The sequence below is a fragment of the Enhydra lutris genome, unplaced genomic scaffold, assembly GCF_002288905.1.
Source record: "Enhydra lutris kenyoni isolate GAN:26980312 unplaced genomic scaffold, ASM228890v2 scaffoldscaffold46, whole genome shotgun sequence".
NCBI classification, from domain to species: domain Eukaryota; kingdom Metazoa; phylum Chordata; class Mammalia; order Carnivora; family Mustelidae; genus Enhydra; species Enhydra lutris.
The window spans coordinates 16,455,349-16,474,250 of NW_019154130.1; the positions used below are offsets into that span (position 1 = coordinate 16,455,349).

General features: G+C 51.9%; 1 protein-coding gene across 3 annotated transcripts in view; it reads right to left on the reverse strand.

Moving 5' to 3' along the window:
* LOC111156363 (slingshot protein phosphatase 1) overlaps window positions 1–14,564 on the reverse strand; it is a 59,500-nt gene extending 44,936 nt beyond the window's left edge. The window contains exons 1-2 of one of the 3 annotated variants that reach the window (XM_022517166.1): window positions 14,464–14,564; window positions 9,332–9,372 (exon numbers count right to left, since the gene is read on the reverse strand). In XM_022517166.1, coding sequence (XP_022372874.1) covers window positions 9,332–9,372; window positions 14,464–14,532 — 110 coding nt within the window. In that variant the 5' untranslated portion in view covers window positions 14,533–14,564. Of the gene's footprint in view, window positions 1–5,744; window positions 5,956–9,331; window positions 9,373–14,463 lie in introns of those variants that run through there. The other 2 variants (XM_022517168.1, XM_022517167.1) reach the window with 2 other exon arrangements.
* Window positions 14,565–18,902: the final 4,338 nt, after the last annotated feature.

The window sequence follows — 18,902 nt, forward strand, 5'->3', positions numbered from 1 at the left end:
TGACCTCACATCTCCAGACCACAAACACCCAGGTTAATTGGTGGGACGGGCCCATAACATCAGCTCCCTCTGTGGGCCTCAGGGCTAAACCTAAGACAACCTGCTTATCTGCCCACCACACTGGGCTGTCTTAGGAACACCCACAGGTGTCCATCAGGAAGCGTTTTTCAGAAGAATGAACTAACCTGGTGGTATTTTCAGGAATATCATGAATCAAGCAACTGCTCCTGTTTCTCTCTTTGCTTTGACCACTAGGAAGCTTGAAGTCAGATCTGTAGCCACGCTCTGGTAACTATACCAATGTTACACCATGCATTCCACATACAAATCTTCTCCTGGCTTCATCTTATTTTCCCTATGCCCCACTTTTCTTGTTAATTTTCTCTGAATTTTATAAGGTGTTTCAAATCCCTTTTGGACAAAGCTGTGGTAGACACAGCATACCCACATTGCCTGTGGTAGGTAAGGACTCTTTCTTTAACAAAGAACCCCAGCATTCAGCACAGAGCCCAGTATATACACACTAAATATATACTGGCTGAATTGTTAAATAAAGCAAATAACTCAAAAACTGCCTCTACTTCTAGGCTGCCTCCTAGGAGACACTTGTCCCTCCCCCCCCCACATGGTAGGGTCAGCACAGGGGTGCCCAGGGCCCAGAGAGCAGGCTCTTTAGGGAGCCCTCTTGCTTTAGGGAGCTTGTTCTGTGGCCTCAATCCCAGACTAAAGAAACCATTCCCAAACCTCCAGCTGCTACCGACCAGGCACAGAGCAGGCGGGCCTGGACATGTGGGAAATGACAAGTGATACCCAGAAGGGGTAGCCACCTGGCTCTCTCCAAACCATGTCCCTCCCTTGTGGGAATTTCGCCTGGGCCCAGATTTGGGGAAACACACCTTGAGAACTCTTGCCAAGCCACGTGCCGAGACCTGACCGGGAGTTATGTCCGCCGGTGCAGGGCAGCCCCTAGTAGCGAGAGCATCAGACGTTTCCTAACACCAAACAGCAACCGCTTTCTTTTAAACAAAGTCTTTTAAAAATAACTCCGAAAGTAGCCATTAAGAAAAATATCTGTAAAAATAAAGGCCCACAAGACATGCTAGTTCCCAGATAAAGGTCTGGTACAAGGTTCAGTAGAACTTGGGAGGGAAACAGGTCACGCGTTGGCGGTTTCTCCTCTCGGATTCCACTGGGTTGACCTTTTGGTCTTTTGCGGTGAAACTGGGAATCTGTGGAGGGGAAGGAGGTCGGGAAGGGCAGCAGGCAGGGCTGGCAGGCACTACCGTCAATGAAAGTAACAGCTGAAAAAAACCCAACCAAACAAACAGCTACCATGTGTCCAGCAATATCCACACTATGCCCAGGCAGTGAAAGGCTCTCCCTAAGGCTCCCAAGGGCCCCAAGACGGAGAAGGACTTTTTGGGGAGGGCAGGTGGATGGCCCTAGGTCACAGTCACGCAGGCAGCGGGGGGGGCAGGGGCTGTACCTGGACCTCGAGGCCTGACGGCTTGACCTCCGTAATTTACAGGGCAGTCTGCCAGCTCCGGACTCCGGGGAGGCAGCTGGGCGGGCCAGCTGGCTTCCCCATTGCACGCCACCTCCCATGTGTCACAGTACTGATCCCGCCCCAGAGTGGGACTCGAGATCACGCCCCCACCCCCACCCCAGCCCAATCACTCATAGGCCTTAAAAATGGCTGTCTGGACTCTGATTAATCCCATTTTGATTAATCCTGTTTTCTTACTGCAGCCTTCCTCGAAGCAAAAGGACTTGTTTTGGATGTTCTCCTAGTCTTAGGAATTTTCTAATAAGTGCTCCAAATCCTGAGCTCTGACCACAGGACAAGGTACGCCAAAGGTGAGTCCCTTGAAGCCCGCTCCTGAGAGCAAAGTGTGGCTGGCCCAGGGCTCCGCTGAGGAGTGCAAAGGGTCCACTTCGTCTCAGATGCCAGGCTAGTGTCCTCCAAGTCAGGGTCAGACCATAACCCTGACTTGGCTAGGATCCCCACAAATGTATGACCTTGACCTCTGTCCTGGAATGAAGGGGAAAGTCTGGGCAGTCTGTTACAAATCTACAGGGAACTATGACAAATACACGAGGACACAGGCCAAGAAGGATGGGTCTGAGGACTCTTCATCTCCATCTGGAGGCCGCAATCTAATCTCATCTCTTCACTTTACAAAGGAGTAGGTGGAGGCCCAGAGATGTCTAGTGACTTGCCTAAGGTTGCACAGCAGACATCACCTCTCAGGACAGAACCTAGCTTTGCTGACTCCCTCTCACAGCTTGGTTCTGCTCACGGCCAGTGCCAGCGTGATTGCTGGTACCACCGGAGCATGGACTCTGACACCGTATGCACTCCCCTGGTGCACCCATGCCTGGGAAGGAGGAGACCGGGGCCCCGTGGCATTCTTTTGAAGTCTAAGTACTGGTATTTCAAAAGCTTAATGAAACCTACTAGACTCTAGCAAAATTCATTTCAAGTTAAACTTAGTAAGAAGTTTAATTAAGTTCCTACAGAATCAAGAATCATCTGAACTCTTTTCCTCTCTCCTCATTTGTCCCCACTGTAGATGGGAGTTTTTCTAACAAAGAATTTAACCTGCCCTAAAGGCAAATTCTGATTTGAAAATCAAATGTCCCAATACATCAGGGAGATCACCTGAGTTAAACTCCAGAAGTTTAAAAGTCTGTGTACCCCAATGTTGAAAAGTGGGGGTCGGTGGGGAGCTAGTGCCTATAAAGCCCAGGGGATGGGGACAGGAAAGGATTTGCTGAACACAAAACTGCGTCCCTCTCCTGTGAGGGACCAGACAGGGCAGAAAGGAGGGGACACGGGTTTCTGAGTACAGGGACCTGCATTCAAACCCTGGCCCTGGCATCCCACCGGCCATTTCGAACTGCAGCTTCCTAAGCTGGGGCTGGTAGCCACCTTGAGGCTTATGGTGATGACATAACCTATGGGGCAAGATTCCAAACCCAGCACCTGCACCTGCAGGAAACAGGAGGTGGTACTGTCATTCCCCAGGGGCTCTGCCCAGTGACTGCCCAGGGACCGTCCGAGAAGGGGGACGTGTCATAATTCTTGCTCTCAGTGGGGCTCGGGGACACGGCGGGGGGTCCCCACGACTTGCTCAAGCACACAGTTCACAGAAGGGCCACTAGGCTCCAAGCAGGAAGAATGGCTGCAAAGATGGCAGTTCTTCCGGGTGGACTCCTTCCTCTCGGCCTCCTGGTGAGAGCTCTGAACCACTGGCAGGAGGGCTAGTTGAGATGGCTCCTGAATTTGGGGGGCGAGGACAGGTTCTGAAGGCAGAGAGACACGGAGCCTGAGGGTCTTGCCTCTGTCACTTCATACCACATGAAGTCAGGCCAGCTAAGGCTCACTCTTCCAGTCCACAGGATGGGAATCAAAATGGCGCCTTCCTTGCAGGAGGTCTGCGTATGTTAGAGGAAATAACTCTCATCTGGCGACTCACAGAGTGGAGCACGTTTGGAGGCTCCCTTCCAGAGCCTCTTGTCCCTGCTTCACTTTCTTTCCCTAGTGCTTACTGACGCGCTATTCATATTCTAGTTTATCTTCCTTACTGCCTGGTCTCCCCCAGAAGAATGTCAGCCCTGAGGCCGGAGATCTGTCTCGTCCACTGCTCGATTCCCAGCTCCTGGAAATAGTGGTTGGCACAGAGTAGGTGCCAGGAAATATATGTTGGGTGAGTGGCACCTAAGCAGAAAGGTTAGGACAGAGGGGTGCCATGAATGCTCTAAGAGTGTCTACAGGGGGAAATGGCAGGAAGGCTATCTGTTCTCAGCATCTGGTAGGTCATCCAAGAGCACCGCGAGTTCCTCTATGGGAGGAAGTCCCTGTGTGACACCTCAGTGGCCCATTCAGTGTGTGCCAGGCGCTGGAGGGCTGAGGCCAGGGAGGCCCTGTCCTGCCACTCAAGGCCCCAGGCTCAGGAGGGCCTCAAGGATTAGCTCTACTCTCACCATCTCAAGATTCTGAACCGTTCTTTAACAAAGGCCCCTACCATCTTCCTACTGCACCGGGCTCTGCAAATTAGGCAGCTGGCTCTGCCAGCAGCGGGAGAACCTTTACGTACCTAAGTACATAAACAAAGCTGGTCCCAAGGAAATACGAGAAGAGAAAAGCGCATGGAGGAAGGAAAAGGAAGAGCCAGGAAATCACTACAGAAGCTCACCCCCGAAAGAGGTACAGGCAAAGGGCATCTGTTCAGAGTTTACAATAGTGAAAAGGCTCACCGAGTTATGATATTTAATTCTGCCAACGACACCACAAGCTGTGTAAGGTCTGGCCCACTGCCTGGTGAGGCGACAGATGACGGCGGGTGGGAGGGGGGGAGCCAAACCCAGGCCATCCCCTAAAGCCGAAGCTCAAGGAGGGAGATGCAGGGGCCAGCACAGGACAAGGCAGTCAAAGTCGGGGTGAATCCAAGAGATGCCAAGCCTGAAAGTGAGAGAACAAGCGTGTGGGCACCTACCAGAAAGAACGTGCCACTCACTGGCATGAGGGTCAAGGCCTGCAGGCTCGCTGGTGCTCCTGATGACCCTGCGAGCATCTTTCAGTCACCGTCACCTTTATGTAATGTACACACAGGCTGAGACCAGTGGGCGGAATTCGGAGAAGGCCCAAGATCCCAGCCCCTGTCACAGGCACCCTGGGTGAGCCTCTATCCTGACAGGATGGGACAGTTGTCCCCTTCAGGTGACACTGTACAGTGAAGGCAATGGTGATGGGATGGTCACTCCTGCGACGGCATTCTGTTACAAGAGTCTGTGGCAAGGGTGCCTGGGTGGCTCAGTGGGTTAAAGAGTCCGTGGCAACAGATAATCCAGTTGGCCTTGAAGAAGCAAGCCACCAGGACCTCCACAGCTGCAGGAAAAGGAACCACGTAAGCTTGGACGAGGACCTGAAGCTCTGATGCGACCCCGGCCCTGGCCAACGCCTTGACTACAGCCACGTAAGACCCCAAGTGGAGAATCCATCTGGACCGTGTCCCGATTCCCAACCCTGGCGACTGCGAGGCCATGACCAGGAACTGTTTTGGACTGTCAGGTTTGGGCTAACTTGTTCCACAGCGACTGCTAACGGATACAGGGACCTGCTGCAGAACTGGGACACAGGGGATGCCTGACGCCCCTTGGAAGGACTTCACCGGATGGACCATCCACAGGGACAAGAAAGTCCAGCCTAAGAAACCACTGAGAAAGGCGAATAGGAACCCCCACGACAGACAGGCATAAAAGACAGGTGCTGAATGGAGATGAGGAAGCGAGGACATGGGGAGCTGCTATGGGGGACGGAGGGAAGGTACAACCACACTCCAGGACAGCGGGGGCCTCTGGGGAATTCCAGGTCAAGATCCGAAGGGGAAGGGAACGTGGACGGAGAGGAGAGGTGCAGGGAGGTCACTGTTCAGCATGGACACCACATAAAACAGAAGACAAAGTCCTGCGGCCTTGGCCCCATGTTTGTTTAGGGGAGGCACAAAAAAAAAATTACAAGAACTCTAATGAGCATTTTCATACGCTTGACTTGGGAACTCTGGATGGAAACAACAACAATAAAAAACATTCACTCCCGAGCCACCCTCTGGAAACCATAGCCAGATTCTCTCCCCGGGGCCCTGCCTGGCGCACAGGCACATCCATCTCGTGCCAGACTGAGGCAGCTCCCAGGATGGCGAGGGAGCCAGGAGCCACTGCCAGGAGAGCCGTCTGCTCACCGATTCCCACAGGCTGGGCGGCACATCTTCCAGAAGGGGATTGCGGGAGGCAGGTGGCCGTCTGTCCGTGTAGAGGGCAGTGGGGAGAATGTGGAGAACTAGACCTCCTTCGCTCTGCATCAGTCGGCTTCGCTCTGGGCACGAGGTGATTAGCTCCTGCAAGGTCCCCAGGAAGGTCTTCCGAGAAACGGTCTGAATCACAACGCTGACCCTGCGGAGTGTGCCCAAAGCTGTCTGCATCCCACAGGGCTGCAGCTGGGAAAAGGACGGGGTTGCTCCAGGTCACAGAGTGTCCCCGGTGGCGGCCCTCCCAGGGGCCCAGCGTGACAGAGTGGACACTGCACCTGCAGGAAGTCCAGCTAAGTCTGGGCTGTGAACTGACACGAATGCGAACATCTCACAAGGACCAAACGTCGTGATGGCTCTTTCAGCCTGTCATGAGCCGGGCTCCATGCAGGGAGCCCCGACTCAGCCCCTCCATGACCCTAGAAGGTCCGAGTTGTATGTGTTTGACAGACGGAACGAAAGAGACCCACGGAAGTGTAGTAAGGCACGGAGGCAAAGGAGCTCAGCGGCTCGGGTAGGAGCTAGACTGTGAATGTACGCCTGCCTTGTGTCCAAACCCCCGCTGTCTCCTCCACACCTTGCTCTTTCTCATCCAGGGACACACTGCACTGCAGGGCCAGGACAAAGCTAACATACTGCAGCAGCTGAAATGTCATGCCCAAGCAGGGAACTAAGGCCCCGTCCCTAAGGGGAGCGCTGCTGCCGGTGAGGGATGGGACAAAAGCACATGCACCTGCCACATAGGGTGGAGCCACGTGGCCCACAGAGGTGAGCTAAGGGCTTCCCGCCAGAGAGAGGGAAGTCACAAATGTCTGGGGGCAGGACCACTGAGCTGGCCCGGCAGGAAATGGAACTGGCTTCAAGAAAGAGCCTGGCCAGGGAGTGGGATAAACACAACCCATGCAAGAATGGGGCGGCAGTGGGGAGAGGATGGGGCAGCCATGGAGGGGGAAGGTGGAGAGCAGGCAAGATGGGACCAGAGCAAGAGGCACAGGGGCGCTCTGAGACCGTGTCCATCTGACGGTGGGGATGGAAACCTGAGTGGAAAGGAGGGTGGCTTGGATAACAACTGACACAGGACAGGGGAGGGATAAGGACTTGAGCTACGGGGCCACTAGGGGAAACTGGGGAAGAGGAGCAGCTGAGGCCCAGAAGACCCGCCCATGTGACTCAGCCATTTCCTGGCCATGGCTGAGTCAAAGAGAACTACTGAAAGATGAAAGCTTTCAATGAAGGGTGGACAGAGGTGGGTGGCGAAAGGAGTATCCTGCTAGCCCCAGGCTTCCTGCCTGCCAGCAACTCTTCAGAACCAATCTGAAGTATGGAGAAATCCCCTCTTCCCCAGACAAGCAAACACAACGGACTATTCCATTACTACTTCTTCTAGAAGCCTGGACAACAAAGGCTTGAAAATGCAAATCAACACACGGTCACGAATGAGTTGCAGTCAAAGCTTAAACCAGAACACCAGAATTTCTCCTGTGTGGCTACAACACTTAGAAAGCAGGACGGTGTTGTCTGCCTAAAAATGGTGGGTCAATGTCAAGGTGGGGGAAGAGGGACTAAGAGGGGAACCCAAGAGGATAAGCTCAGAGCCCAGATTCCCGGCTCCAGGCCAGGGTCTCCCAGCGTTCACAAGGGCATGGGGGGAGGCCTGCTGGGGGCAGTGACGAGGGATTCCCATGGTCAGCACACATCCAGGGGACACCACCCAAAGTCAGCAGAGCTCCTCAGTCCTGGTCCTGGCACCGGTCTCCAGAATGCCAGGGTTGGGGCATCCCATGACAAATACTGGTGTGGGAGGCAACAAAGGCCTCGCTTCAAATTTAGTACCTGCCACGTGCAACCTTGGGCCTCAGGCTCCTCCCCTGTAAACTGGGAAAAAACCCCTCCTGGCACAGCTGAGAGGAGTGAATATGGCTTCCCTCCCCCTTGTGAGGTCCTCTCCAGCTCCCAACTGTGCAGAGAAAGGGCCTGTATTGGCTGCCAGGTACTCACATTTGCACATCACTGCTACTTGTGAGTTCTGAAATGAAATAATTCCAAACACTATGCTGTCCGCTAAGTAAGGACAGTTTGGTAAAAAAAAAAAAAAAATTAGTTCTTTGCACCAAAGACAATCTAAGTGAGACAGCTAAATACTTTCTCCTGGGCATAAGCCCTGCCAAGGGCAGGCCTCAGGGATGGAAGAAACTCCCACTCCAGGGGAGCACTGGAGGGAGGCTTGGGGTAGGAGATGCACCTGAAGACCACAGACACGGTGGTCAGCAAGCCCTTCTTCCAGCACTTCCTCCCCCAAAGAGCCTCCAGAGAATGGATTTCCACTTCCTCCCCTCTTTGCCTCCACCCAGAGAGCCAAGCTCGAAAACACAAAATACAGCCCGTGACTGCCCCCACTTGGGAGTCCGGCTGATTCCAGCCTTCAAGCCCTAACCCAGACCCCGAGCAACCCAACACCCCAGGGACAGGGAAAATCCGTCATCATCCCCAAAGGTATCATTAAAATGAGGACCCAGCGCCTGAAATAAGACCTCTCTGATTTTTCCGGGCCATTATTTCCCTATACGTAAAATCTTTACAAATACTGTATGCCACAATAAAAGTGAATGTCTTCCCTCCTTTCACCCAAAGACATGAACCTTCAAAGACCCGTGAGTTTAACCAGAGAACATCCTGCTCTCGGTAATGAATGGTGGACCCCAGTTTCTGAACACACATTCCCTTTCCCAATTGGTGTTCTTCTTCCTAACAATATGAAACAGACTTTTTCCCCCCGCAAAGAACAATATCCTTGAAACCCCATTTACTTTTTTAGACTATAAGAGTCTGAATTTAAGACTGGTGCCTTAGGGTACAATACATTATATAATAAGAATATATTATGTAACGGAGAACTAAATCTTCCGTAAACAAAATACCCAAAAGAAGGCCTTTGTTTTTGGCAAAGAAAAATAAAAATGCCCTTGGGTCTGCTAGTGACTACAGCAGCTGAGGACTAGAGCCTGAGGAATTATTTTTAACGGAGCATCCCGCAAGATTTTGCACAGGCACACACAAAAAAACCCCCAAAAATACAAAACAAAAAAAAAAACCCACCTTGAACCCAGGGGGTGGGACGTCTGTTTCAAATCAGCAATGTGCTTACCGCAGAAGGACACCGTACCAAGAGCCGGAGGGAAAAGCGAGAGCACGAGACAAAGAGTATTTTTTCAGAAAGGGAAAATCTGGAAGGAAGTCTCTAAAGATGTTCAAAGTGGGGAAGCGAGGAGGGCGGTGGAATCCTGGCAACAGCCTTCCTTCTTTTCGAAATTTTATACAACGTTATGAAAGCTCCTGATGGTTAAACATGTTCACGAACGTGGACGCGCTACCTTTGTACATGCTTGCGGTGTGATTTTTAAAGCTCTCACTGAACACACTGGTATATCCTCTCTTCCGAAGGTTCTCCCTTCCAGAAAGGAACAAGAGTCTTTCAACCTGCTTGGGAGAAAGACTCAGGAACGAAAATCGAGGCCGCTTACCTGAGGTTTACCTTTCGCTCTTCATCGCTGCCAGCCTCCAACTACGGAGAAAGAAAGACAGTGTCACACCACAGATGCCACTAGCAACGAGCCTCACACACAGACACAAGTCTCACGTTTTCTGCTCTGATGCCTAACAGAGATACAGATGTCCAGGAAACGGGGCTCCGTCCACACGGTCGCACCCTTTCCTCAGCAACCCTGCTCCACCCGCCCTCATCCCGCTGAGAACTTTCCATGGAGGGATTTTTCAGGTTTCCCAGCATTTATCCACATTCCTTCTGCAGTGTCCCGCACTGATTCCTGTTCACTGGACACTCCTACCTGGCCCTGCTCACCCACACGCTCATCTCAACTTTCCAGGGTGGTTTGCGATCTCACCCTGGTTTGTTTTGGTTTTTTAAAGATTTTATTTATTTGCCGGAGAGAGCGCGCCAGCGAACACAAGCAGGGGGAGTGTCAGGCAGAGGGAGAAGCAGGCTCTCTGCTCAGCAGGGAGCCCAATGCGGGGCTCCATCCCAAGACCCTGGGATCATGACCTGAGCCTAAGGCAGACGCTTAACTCACTCAGCTACCAAGGCACCCCCTCACCCTGTTTTTTTTTAACAGTGGGGGGGGGCGTGATGTTTTAAGAGGAATCTATTTCCTCCTTCAAGCCAGGTAATAACTGAGGGATCAATATCATTTTCAGCTCCAACACATGGGTTTTAAAAAAAAGAAAAAAGAAAAATCATTCTGGGCAAGGCTTTTACCATGGAAGGGGGCCAGGAGCAGCCTGTCTGTCTGTGGGTCTCAAAAGCTCTTGGTGGTTCCCAAAAAGGCTTAAATGTTTAACAGAAAACTTTCTAGGCTATTGGTTTATTTATATAAGCAAAAGAAACGGACATTTAATATTTTCTAAAAGTTTAAAGGCCAAGAGGGTTAGAATCTAAAAGTAACAGGGACTTGGGGCGCCTGGGTGGCTCAGTGGGTTAAAGCCTCTGCCTTCGGCTCAGGTTATGATCCCAGGGTCCTGGGATCGCCCCGCATCGCTCTCTGCTCAGTGGGGAGCCTGCTTCCCTTCCTCTCTCTGCCTGCCTCTCTGCCTACCTGTGATCTCTGTCTGTCAAATAAATAAATAAAATCTTTAATAAATAAATAAATAAATAAATAAATAAATAAATAAAAGTAACAGGGACTTAAGCCCTGATTGCAATTTTTCTTTTTTTTCTTTTTCGCTTTCAATGAGAAAACTGAAATAAGAAAACACCCCCACCCCCCAACAACTCTGCACAGCTGGGACCTGGCATGTTTTGATGTTCCACAGAGGAGCCCATTGAAGAGGAAAGAGAAACCTGGAAAGCAGCGATCCCTGGGAGAGATGCAAGGCTGAATGAGGACAGAGACCAGGCAGGAGTCCGCAGTAATGGGAAAAGGGTGAGGAGCTCACGTGGGAAGGGGCCTGCGGAGCAAGGGGCACGGGGGGGGGCAGTCTCACAAAGAAGAAAGAGGGGGACAGCGGAGAGTCCCGGGGTCCCTAAATGTTATGAAGATACTCTATGTACAGCATCGTGCAGCGGTGGGCACTGGTGGCCAGTCACTTGGTTTTCTCACGCTCCCTACCCCAAAGGAGAAACGGAACCCATCAGGTGAGGCTGTGCTGACCACAGGGCCATGAGCTTCTGTCCCTGAGAGCTGCACAAACAACTCACACAACCACTTAGAAGACAATGCTGGGTCTAACCCAGGGGTCCTCAACTGGGGATGATTTTTCTCAATAGGGGGATACTGGGCAATGTCTGGAACCTTTTTCGAGAGGATGCTACTGGCATCTTGGGGGTGGAGGACAGGGTTACATTAAATACGCGACAATGCCCAAGACAACACCCCCCCACCCCCAACGACCAACGACGGTGAATTTTCTGGCCCCAACATGAGCAGTGGCAAGGCTGAGAAACCCTGATCCTGATCTAACCCCAACACACCACGCCTGACCCCCTCCTCTGAGTCCCCCCTTCCTCCAGCCAAAAAAAGACTCTGGAGATCTGCCCATAAAAATGAGTCACCTTGAACATTTGTCAAAAATAACAATGTTCCAATCCATTCCTGAAAGTTATTGATTTATTCGCTGTGGGGCTTTCTGCTTGTTCTCGAAAAGGAATGAGATAAGATTAACAGGAAAGCGACATAAATGAGATAATTAAAGATGGGGTGGGGGCAGGGAGAAAAAACTAAGAGAGGAGAACTGCTTTGCTGGGTGGGTGATCTCCCTCTCTGTTCCCACGCTAAACCGGCTGAGTCAGCTGAGTCAGCCGGGCTGGGTCTGACTCAGGGGAGGAGGTGCATTTCGAGGAGAGAGGAAGTGATTTAGGGGGACAGAGCTCAAAAAGACATTTAATTCTTGGTCATTCTCTGGGATTCCCGGAAATGAAATGGAGGCAACGTGCAGTCAGTTTTCCCAGGGAAGAAAGCTATACATGCCCAAGGACTCACATAGGAGGGAAGCCGGCCCTTTCGCAGGAGCTGAGGTCCAGGGAAGGTCAGACCTGAGGCACGGACGGGCCTGGACCCAGGTCTCCTGAGTTCACATGCACATGCCTGCTCTCTCCATACTGTCTTGCTTCTTCCTGCCTCGCCCCATCTGAAAGCAAGCCTCGTCTTCTAGGGAACATCCCAACCTCGGCTAGTTCACTGGACAACTAATGCTGCTGCTCTATTAACAGCAAATGAAATGGGGCCAAGGCGCCTGGGTGGCTCAGTGGGTTGAGCCTCTGCCTTTAGCTTGGGTCATGATCCTGGGGTCTTGGGATCAAGTCCCATGTCGGACTCTCTGCTCAGTCTGCTTCTCCCACTCCGTCCCTGCTTGTGTTCTCTCCCTCAAATAAATAAATAAAATTTTGGGGGGAAAAAGAAAGGTGGCTGAGTTTTATTCTCATGTTTACTGGGTCACTGGCACTTGGTAAAAGTAATGCTCTATATAATAATTTGAAATGTGTCTCATAGAGACAACCCAAATGTCCAAACAAACATGTGATACATCCACCGAATGGCACATTATTTGGCAATAAAAAGCAACGAAGTATTGATCTGTGCTACGACATAGATGAACCCTGTAGACATCATGCTAAGTGGCAACAGCCAGACACAAAGGGTCACATATTGTAGGATTGTGTTCATACGAAATGTCCGGAACGGGCACATCTATGGGGACAGCAAGTAGATCAGTGGGAACCTAGAGTTTGGTGAGAGCAGGGTGGGGGTGCTGAGAAGGGGGCTGCAGGTGGTGGCTAAGGGGCACGTGGCTTTTTTTTCAAAGTGATGAAGACTTCTGGCACCCGGTCGTGGGGACAGCTGCACAACCCTGTGAAGGTACCAAAAGTCGCTGAATCATATACCAAGGAATGGTGAACGGATGATACGTGGATTATATCTCAGCTGAAAGATAACATGAAATTTTAAAAAATGTGTCTCCGACAGGAATAGATCAGGTGTGAGCTACACAGGGAACATGGAGTTTAGAATCTGAAACCGAGGCTGAGGGGCCCTGTGTACAAGCCCTTACTGAAGTCCAACCCTTGCCTCACTTCACTGTTGAGAAGGCAGTCTGAGATCAAGTGCAAGGAAGCTCTCTGTAGACTGCAAGCTGGTGGTAATCGCAATGATGGAGGAGAACAGGTATGGTGAGGAAAAAAGCCACTGAAGCCTCAAGTCTCAGCTGTAGGCAACTGGCCACCAGTGTCCTTTTCCCTGCACTTGACTGGCAGAGGAAGGATGAGGAGAATCCTGTCTGCAGACAAGGTAACTCATGAATGGCCTCTCCAGGAAAGGAGGGGGCTGTCGGGGGGAGGGGGTGGTCCACCCTTACCGCCACTCTGAAAATGTTCCAGAGGCTCCTAGCAAAATCAGGCAGAAGAGCCACCCGGGCCTGCAGGACAAACAGGCCTGCACCAAAACCAGTTCCTCTTCTCTCACACAAACCTTTCCGTGTTATCCGTCAACCTCCCCAACAGAGAAGGGGCTTGAATGGCTTAGAGCTGCCAGGCCACTTCCTGGGCCTGCAGGCCCCTCCTCCAGCCTTCTCTCCCTTCTCTAAACACTTCCCAATCTCCTCCTCCAGCTTCTCTGTCTTCAGGCCAACTCTCAGCCTTGCCATGGACAGGAGTTGAGACCAGAGGCCATAAACGGTTCTCCAAGAGAAGGTGGGAGAGTGGGGGACGAGAGAGTCAGCCCTACAGTACCTCAGGGTACTGCCCAGTACAGCCCAGGCCAACTGCCCACTCAGAAGACCCATTCCCCAGTCTAACCCAGCGCGAAGAGCCGGCCCACAGAGGCCTGATGGCAGAGAGAGGCACAGAAACCCGCAGGGTGCAGCTATGTGTTCTCAGTCACCAGAATGCACCCCTGCAACCACAGTAAAACCCAGAATCGCCCCCAACCACACAGCCAGATAAACACAAACATGCAGTCTCAAAGGATATCACAAAAAGGAAGATCCAGACTCACACAAAGACAAGACACGCAGTCACAGGGTGCCCTGAGCTCACTCAGTCACTGTCACACAGTGACACAGGCACCGGACAGGCCAGCCACTCCCACCAAGAGGCAGACCTCCAGGGGAATGCAGTCGAGGGAAACAATCTCAAACATTCACAGGGGCACCCCCGGGGGGCCTCTGTCACAGCATCAGGCAGGCACGGTTCTCCAGAGACAGGCCACAGTCACACACAAACTCACATACAGTCAGGCACACGGGGAGAGGGCCTAGACCAACCCCAGGACCACAGATCTCACAACCAGCATCTCCCAGTCACCCATTAGGAGTCCCAGGGGCACAGCCAGTCTCCCACACTGTCACCCCCAGACGGGGATCACACACACAGCTACACACAGTCACCCCCACACAGAGGTCACAGCCGCAGTACAGTCTCGCGGAAAGTCACCCCCCACACAGAGGTCACAGCTGCACACACAGTCACCCCCAGATGGGGTGACACTCTCCGTCCCCCGCACAGTAACCCAGGCCGACTGCCCAGGCAGGGTCGCAGCGCGGGGCCCCTCCCCCGCAGGCCTGCACGCCCCCCGCCCCGCACTCGCGGCCCAGGCCTGGAGCTGCAGCTGCTCCGCCGAGCCGGGGCCGTGGGCCCGGGGCTCACCTCGCTGTTGCTGGCGGAGGAGGAGGCGGCGCTAGGCGTGGGCGAGCGCTGCAGGGTCACCAGGGCCATGGCTGCAGTGCAGCGCAAGGGCGCCGCCGAGGCCTCGGGCTAGAGCCTCCGCCGCCGCCGCCGCCCGGGCCGGGCCCGGGGCGCTCCACCAGCCGCGCGCGGGCGGCCGGGCCGAGCCGGGCCGGGCCCGCCCCTCCCCCTCGGCGTCCACCACCCCCGCCCCCTGCCTCCCGCGCCGGCGCGCGCCGGGCCCCCTGGGTCGGGGGGAGCGGGGAGGCGGGGCGCCGGGTGGCGCGCGTGCGCGGCGCGGGAGCCCGAAGCGGCGGCGGCAGCGGACCGCGGAAGGCCTCGGGCGGGCCGTCACGTCCCACTCCGCACGCTCAGCACGCACGTCCCCGCCCGCGCCCCTGGACCCTCGAGCCTGGGGACCGGGGCCGCGCGCTCTCGCGGCCACGTTTCCCCGGGATACCCTCCCGCGGCGCAGACGGGGAAACCGAGGTCCCGCTGCTGCGCAGGCAGGGTGACGCAGGGTCCAGGAAATTAACTCGCAGAGCGGCAGTCTGCAGAAATTCATTCATTTGTGAAATGCTGAGTACCTTCTAAGTGTCAGGCACGGAAGAGTCAACAGTGTGCCAGAGAGAATGGGCCCGTCTTCAGGGATTTTACAGGATTGAATCCAATTGCTAGGCACGTTTAAAGTTATTTTGCTACTATTTTTTGTATGAATCTTATGTGGCCATAAACCCAGCCAACTCCTTGGGAAATCAGAGAAGGCTTTTCTGAGAAAAGAGTATTTGCTCCGCCTGACGGAAGAGCAGGATTAACTGGTGACTGGAGGGCAGGGAGCCCTGGGGCTTGAGGGGGAACACGGCCTGCACAAAAGCCCGGAAACTGGAAGGAGGCTGTTTGTCGATCAGAGGCCAGGGCCTAGTGAGGGAAGCAAGAAAAGAGTGGCACATCGAGGTGCGCTCTAGGAAACTCTAGGCTCCCGGGTAGAGAATGGACTGTGTGGCAGAGGGTTTAATGGAGACCAGGGAAGGGGCTGCTGCGGCCCCCTTGGGGGGATGTGACCAGTATGGGGATGAAGAGGTGGAGTACCGTAGCAGTCTAGTGGTACTGGTTCCATTCAGTGATAGGAAGCTTCTCTTTGATTTCCGAAAAGCCCTCCTCTTCTGTCTCTACATGCACACTGCACTAGCACCCACAAATAGCATGGTCCAATCCTGCATTTTAGCAAAGCGCTCCACCAGCCAGCTCACAGCCCAACCACAAACCCAGGCAGCCTCCTGGACCCCTCCCCCAGATCCAGGGGCTGCAACCCCCTGCTGATTCCTGGGATCCGGCTCAGCAACATTCATATTAAAGGTGGTTCTCAGTGGGGGCATTTCAGCCCCTAAGAAACTTCTTCTTTTTTTTAATCGTAGGGATATTTTTGGTTGTCTTGCTGATGGGGACTGGAAGGCCACAGACATTTAGAGGGCGGGAGGCAGGAATACTAAATGTCCTGCAATGCACTGGAGAGTACACCCAGATAATTGCTCCATTCCCACCGACCTTGACCTTGTGTCGGTGAGAAACCCATTCACAATTCCGTGGAGCTAGAACCTAACTCCTTTAGATACCAACACAAAGTCTCTTTCATTGAATTTTCAGAAATGCAACTATGTTTAAATAGAGGGAAAAGTATACTTGGAGAGCTTTGTCTGGAGTTTTTTACCATTTGGGAAAAATTTATGGATGCCAGCACTACTCCTAATATTAGAGTAGTTGACCCAGCACATTTGATTTTGTCGCTGTGATCTTGGCTGACCAATGGTCATACTTTTTAGGGTTTATTATAAAATATCAATTATAACACAAAGGGACAAAAGCCAGTTGAATGATGAATATCTTCCCAATCCAAACATATTCATTAAAAACAGATGCACTTGGCAGTGCCTGGGTGGCTCAGTGGGTTAAAGCCCCTGCCTTTGGCTCAGGTTGTGATCCTGGGGTCCTGGGATCGAACCCCGCATCCAGCTCTCTTTTCAGCGGGGAACCTGCTTCCTCCTCTCTCTCTCTGCCTGCCTCTCTGCCTACTTGTGATCTCTGTTTGTCAAATAAATAAATAAAATCTTAAAAAAAAAAAAAAAGACGCAAGCTTCTGAGACTTTCCTGTGTTCTGGGAAGTTGTGCCCAAGTATTTACATACCGAAATATGAGTTTTGCTATGATTTATTTTTCTTTTATGTCAACATTACAGTTGGTGGATTATGGATTTGGGGGGGTATTTTTTTAGTTTTATTTTATTTATTTGAGAGAGAGACAGAGACAGCACAAGCCTGAGAGGGAGACGCAGACTCCCCGCTGAGCAGAGAGCCCAATACAGGATTAGACCCCAGGACACTGGGATCATGACCTGAGCCAAAATCAAAAGCGATGTGGGGCATTAGGGTTCAAAGACTTTTGCCAACGTGTCGTGTTTTTTTGTTTTGTTTTGTTTCGTTTTGTTTTTAAGATTTTATTTATTTACTTGACATAGAGAGAGAGATCTCAAGTAGGCAGAGAGGCAGGTGGGGGTGGGAGGGAAGAGCAGACTCCCCACCGAGCAGAGAGCCCCAGGAGCCTGAGATCAGGACCTACCTGACCCAGCAGCCTGAGATCACGACCTGAGCCAAAGGCAGAAGCTTAACCCACTGAGCCACCCAGGCGCCCCAACACTAGCATTTTTTTAAAGTCAAGTGTTTGGAAATTCCCTGGAGAAAACACAGACCTCTAGGCCCCAACCTCTAGAGTTTCTGGTGCACTGTTTTCATGGGAGCCTGGAAATCTTGCATTTTTAAACAATTCCCTGAGGAAGCTAAAGATCCCGGTCTGGGGATTGCAGTTTGAGATCCACTACCTACACAAAGGTCAAGTCGTCCCTCCGCTCTTCCTTCTACTCTCTTCCACCTAGTCTATCAAGACAGCCTCTGGTGCAGGTTCAGGGTCCTTTCCAGGATCGCATAACCTCCATTCTATCCCTGAAGACAGAGCAAGTGTCACTGGGCATTGTCATAAGTATCCCTGTCTTGTCACATGGTCCCTAAAAAATACCTCAGGGGCAGGGCTGGGACCAAGGTGAGGGCACAAAATTTAAGGGGGCACCAAAAAACAAACAAACAAAAACCCACCTCAGTAAGTAACCTGAAAAATATTTTCATGCAACATATTCGGGAATCAAACTTGATGCCAAAATCCATGATGAACAAAATATCAACATTTTAAATAAAGACAGGGTCAGTACTGTATTACTGATTTTTCCTTTTGCCTCCAGACCCCAGTAAGGCACAGAGAGACATTTTTATGCTTTGATTCTTTTTTTTTTTTTTTAAAGACTTTTATTTATTGGACACAGAGAGAGAGAGAGCCTGCTTTGATTCTGTCTTGATTTCAAATTCTGGTCACTCTAACCTCCTGTGCAAACGGTCACAGGAGGCTTGACTCAAGCTTGGCGCTAAGAGGGGTGATAGGGGAAAGAAGAAGTAAAAGCTATTTTCCGCTATTAAAAACAATACTTTGTTGAGTTATTTGCTGTCTGCTAGGTGCTATGCAAAATGCTTTGTGTGTGTGCTGGGGACACAGTTTATTAACACGTGACTGCCCCCACTCAGGCTGCAGGCTCACGTCCTCCAGGAAGCCTTCCCTGAAGGAGGCTGGCTTAGGTGCCCCTTCTTTGTGCTGCTATGGCCTCAGTATTCTTTCTGGGTTGGGCTGCTTTCTTTATTTCTGTTGTGATCCTTATTTCATGGCTGAGGAAATTGATGCACAGAGTTGTCAAGTCACACACCCAAGGTCACATAGCTAGGGAGCCATGAAGCTGGTATCCAAGATCATGTTTTCTGCTTTCGAGTTCAAGACAGAGGTCTTTCCAGAACTCTATGGACCATTCCCTTTTTAGTTTATTATTATTTTTTTTATTTTTAATGATTTTATTTATTTATTTGCTAGAGGGAGAGAATGAGAGAACACAAGCTTGGGGGGTGGGGAAGGAGCAGAGGGAGAAGGAGAAGCAGCCTCCCTTGCTGAGCAGGAAGCCTGGCAGTGGTGGAGGGGCTCCATCCCAGGATCTTGAGATCATGACCTGAGCCAAAGGCCAAAGCTTACCCGACTGACCCTTCCAGGTGCCCCTTAGGGCAAACTAATTTGCAATTCCTCTTTAACTATTCGGAATTGAAATTCAGAGGTAATGAAGCTTTGGTAGGCTAAATAATGACCCTTCAAAAAAAAAAAAAATGTCTGTATCCCAATCCTTGGAACTTGTGAATATGTTACCTGACCCTGGTAAGAGGGAATATTGTAGGTGCGATTAAATTAAGGCTGTTGAGATGGGGAGAGTATCCTGGCTTATCCAAGTGGCCCTGATATAATCCCAAAGGTCTTTATAAGAAGGAGGTAGCGTGGGGGGGGGG